At 52.0% G+C, this 3512-nt stretch overlaps 1 protein-coding gene across 1 annotated transcript; it reads left to right on the forward strand.

Moving 5' to 3' along the window:
* Positions 1-1880: 1880 nt before the first annotated feature.
* PUNSTDRAFT_139573 (uncharacterized protein) lies at positions 1881-2529 on the forward strand (the record flags this gene model as incomplete). Its single annotated transcript, XM_007389299.1, has 2 exons — positions 1881-2168; positions 2257-2529. 2 exons carry the CDS (start codon positions 1881-1883, stop codon positions 2527-2529), a joined length of 561 nt encoding a protein of 186 aa, XP_007389361.1.
* Between the last annotated feature and the right edge of the window lie 983 nt (positions 2530-3512).

Below are 3512 nucleotides of genomic sequence, written 5' to 3' on the forward strand. Positions count from 1 at the left end.
ATGTGGATGTGGTATTGTCTTTCTTGGATGACCGTCAGACGGAGATGTGATGTCAGGTTGACCTGGTCAGTGTGTGCGATAAGTGTGTAAACGTAGGATGGATGTGATCGTTGTCTGACACGGTCGAGCATAGAGCTGTACGTTGACGTCAGTTGCATGCGGATGTGATCATAATGTGATAGAACTTGTATGCGCATCTGATCCACGTTGGTTCTCGCATTCAAGCTCGGTCAATGTGGGCGATAGATGTGTCACGTCTTGGTCAACTGAAGAATGTGATCGTCAAACTTGTGGTGTTGGTTTCTGCTGATGCGGGTGCTTTTCCATGCCTTATAATGTGCTCTGATGACCTTGCATGATCCTTTATAGGTTGCCCTATGTTGATCTTACGATGCGCTCCATCGGCTCCATCTGATATCCAGAGTGATCGACTTGTTTTGATTTTCTGTGTCGATCAGATTGAGTATAGACCTTCTCGTATATGCGTCAGAGGGCGCTTTCTGATGCCAAAGTGATGTGCAAAGATCCTAGATGTATGTCTCCCACCTATTGCCCTTTCGATGAGCCTCAGAGAATATTTTAGCGATTTATTTCGAGTTATGACCCTGAACTATATTCATGTGGCTATACACGTCTACTTGGATGATGTCATACTGTACTGGTTCAATGGCCACGAAGAATTGCGATTTTTCGAGCTATAGAACGCCCTATTAACTTCAACAATGCTCCTGCGATGAGCCCAAGTAAGGGTGTGAACGGCTGACTCAGACGCTTACTTAACCCTTACTTAATGCTTGATGTTTCCACGCCCCGTGGCGGCAGTGTCACGGCGCGGCCGAGCCGCAGCGGCACATTTCCACGCCACGTTGTGGCAGTGTCACGACGCGCGCATCGCTGACCGTGGCAGTGCTGTGCCGCGCGTCGCGCCGAACAGCCCGGGACCTACGGTCACCGTGGCAGTGTCACGACGCGCGTGGCTCACCGTGGCGGTGTCGCGACGCGCGTGGCTCACCGTGGCGATACGGCACGTGCCTCGCATGGCTCACCGTGGCGGTGTTACGACGCGTGTTTGCCGAGCGCGCCGGGTCCCACGTTCACCGTGGCAGTGTCACGACGCGCGTCGCTCACCGTGGCAGTGCCGTGCCGCGCGTGGCGCCGAACATACCGGGTCCCACGTTCACCGTGGCGGTGCTACGACGCGCGTTTGCCGGGCAGGCCGTTTCCCACAATCACCGTGGCAGTGTCACGACGCGCGTTTTGACCCCCTGCCGAGCTCGCCGAATTCCCACGATCACCGTGGCGGCCAGCAATCCTCCCGGCACCATCCCCACCAAAATATTGGTGGGGTAATGCCCACAGCGCCTTAAATCGCGAAAATATTCAGGGAGGTACCCATCACGGTTACAAAGAGGCGTTGTCAGACGGTGAGTAGCTATTCAGTTGGGAACCGTCGAGAAAAACGGACGGTGAATTATGAGCATCATTTGTTTCGATTTAAAAAACCGATTGTTCGATGTATACTGCAATATATGAAGCTTCTAAAATCTTGAAAAAATGGCCAGTGGGAGGGGATTGGTGAACATGATTTTTTGACATACCAACCGTGGGAATTTGATCCCTGGATGATCCTCCAGGCCCTTCTCACCGTTTTAGGAGGATATGATGAATTACGGAACGACTGCCAATATAAAGTGAGTTGCGAGAACAGTTCTGGATTCAGTACTTCTGGGGCTATGCACTGACACCCCAAACATCCAAAACTGAGACGCCCGGAGGTCAGCCTGACCTCCTGGCTGGGACAGGGCTAGGCTCGCCGGGATGAGCTGGCTCAGTACCAGCGCCTCCCCATTTTCGAAGTCCCCAAGGACGGGGACATCGAGATGGGCGACCAGAGTCGATCTGGTCAAAAAGAGGCTGTCTTTATCAAGTTTGACTCGATAGAGACTTCTCCCGTTTGGGGCATCGCGGCCCGGCTTCTCATCGAGTTGCCGGTGTTTGCGTTCCGCGTGCTTTCCATCGTGGAAGCCCGGGAGGCGGCCAAGGACGCTAAGTCCAAAGCCAAGACCTCGCTCCAAAAGACGGCCCAAGGTGACAAGGTGGATCTGCCCGCGCTGGATCGAGCCACCCAATCCCTCATCGACAAGGTCGTCTCCGCGAAGGTCAAGCAGGTGAGTAAAGGCACTTCTCTCAGTTATCGAGAGCTGCATGATCTGATACATCCTTTTGAACGTTCCTCCCTTGGGGAAACGTCCATAGGAGACCGCGGCTTCCAAGCGAGACCTCAAGCAGGAACTCGCTACAGCAAGAAAGGCCCGGCAGAACGACAAGCCGTACGTTCCGCCCCCTCTCGGCAAGAACGGTCGGCGCGAAGGCGCCAACGTCCAGGGAGGGAAGAAAAAGAAGGGTCAAGCCCCGTCCACGTCCACGTCGTCGAAAGGCGACTCGCAGGGGAAGGGCGGGCAGTCTGGAAAAGGGAAGAAGCAGGGCCCCGCTCGCAAGGGCGACAAGGGCAAGCAGAAGGCCACCTAGAGTACCTTCAGCGGGTTGACATGTCGAATTATGTATGGCCTAACGCTGCTACGATCCCGGACGCATTATTAGAAGTGTCTTTACCTCGCGCTGTAAGATTGCTCCATCTGTATATGCCATACGACGTTGCTGTGGCCGCCCAATACAGAGCTGTTGTGCATCTATCGACCGGCGTTGAGGTCCCAGATGATATTCAATACCAATTATCGGTAGGAATGAGGTACATGTTTCATAAGAAGCGTAATGTCGAACTTCTCGACACTGCGTATGCAGACTTCGAACGGCGATTACGTTGGCGCATCATGTTCTTATTCAAGGGTGAACAACGCCCCTATGATCCAGACTTTGACCTACATCGTTCTGTAACGACTAAGGTACCAAAGTTGCCACAATATATTGAACACGCTATCGGCCTGGGTAAGCGCTTCGTCTCCAATACGATCGCTCGAATCCCGCCGCAAGAACACCATCCACTACCTAAGTCGCTTCGTATGGATGTTCAGCGTGTCAAGGAGTTCTTATTGAATAACGATCTAGTTGTCACTGCGACTGATAAGAACTTAGGGCTGGCAGTCTCGAAGCGCACCTGGATTATAGAAAAGTGTCTTGATCTACTTAATGACGAAGCTAACTATAAGCCTCTCAACGAGTGGCAGCTTATGCAGATCATGAACAGAAAAAAATCAGCCATCACCGCACTTGCTGGCGATGTTACTAATTGTGACATTGTTGTTTCGGCGTATATGGCGCAGCAGAACATTGATACGGATGCTCTAGGGAAGTTTCTCAGATCACAGTTATGGGAAACTATTGAGCAATGCAAAAAAAGCATTCCTTTATTCTATGGTATCCCAAAGATCCATAAGAAGCCGACTAAAATGAGACCTATAATACCTTGTCACTCGGCCGCTCAAAATCCCGCTGCAAAATACTGTAGTAAAAGACTCAAACCTCTCATCCAAGAGGCGCCAGCCATTATACAT

The sequence above is a fragment of the Punctularia strigosozonata genome, assembly GCF_000264995.1.
Source record: "Punctularia strigosozonata HHB-11173 SS5 unplaced genomic scaffold PUNSTscaffold_35, whole genome shotgun sequence".
Lineage (NCBI taxonomy): Eukaryota > Fungi > Basidiomycota > Agaricomycetes > Corticiales > Punctulariaceae > Punctularia > Punctularia strigosozonata.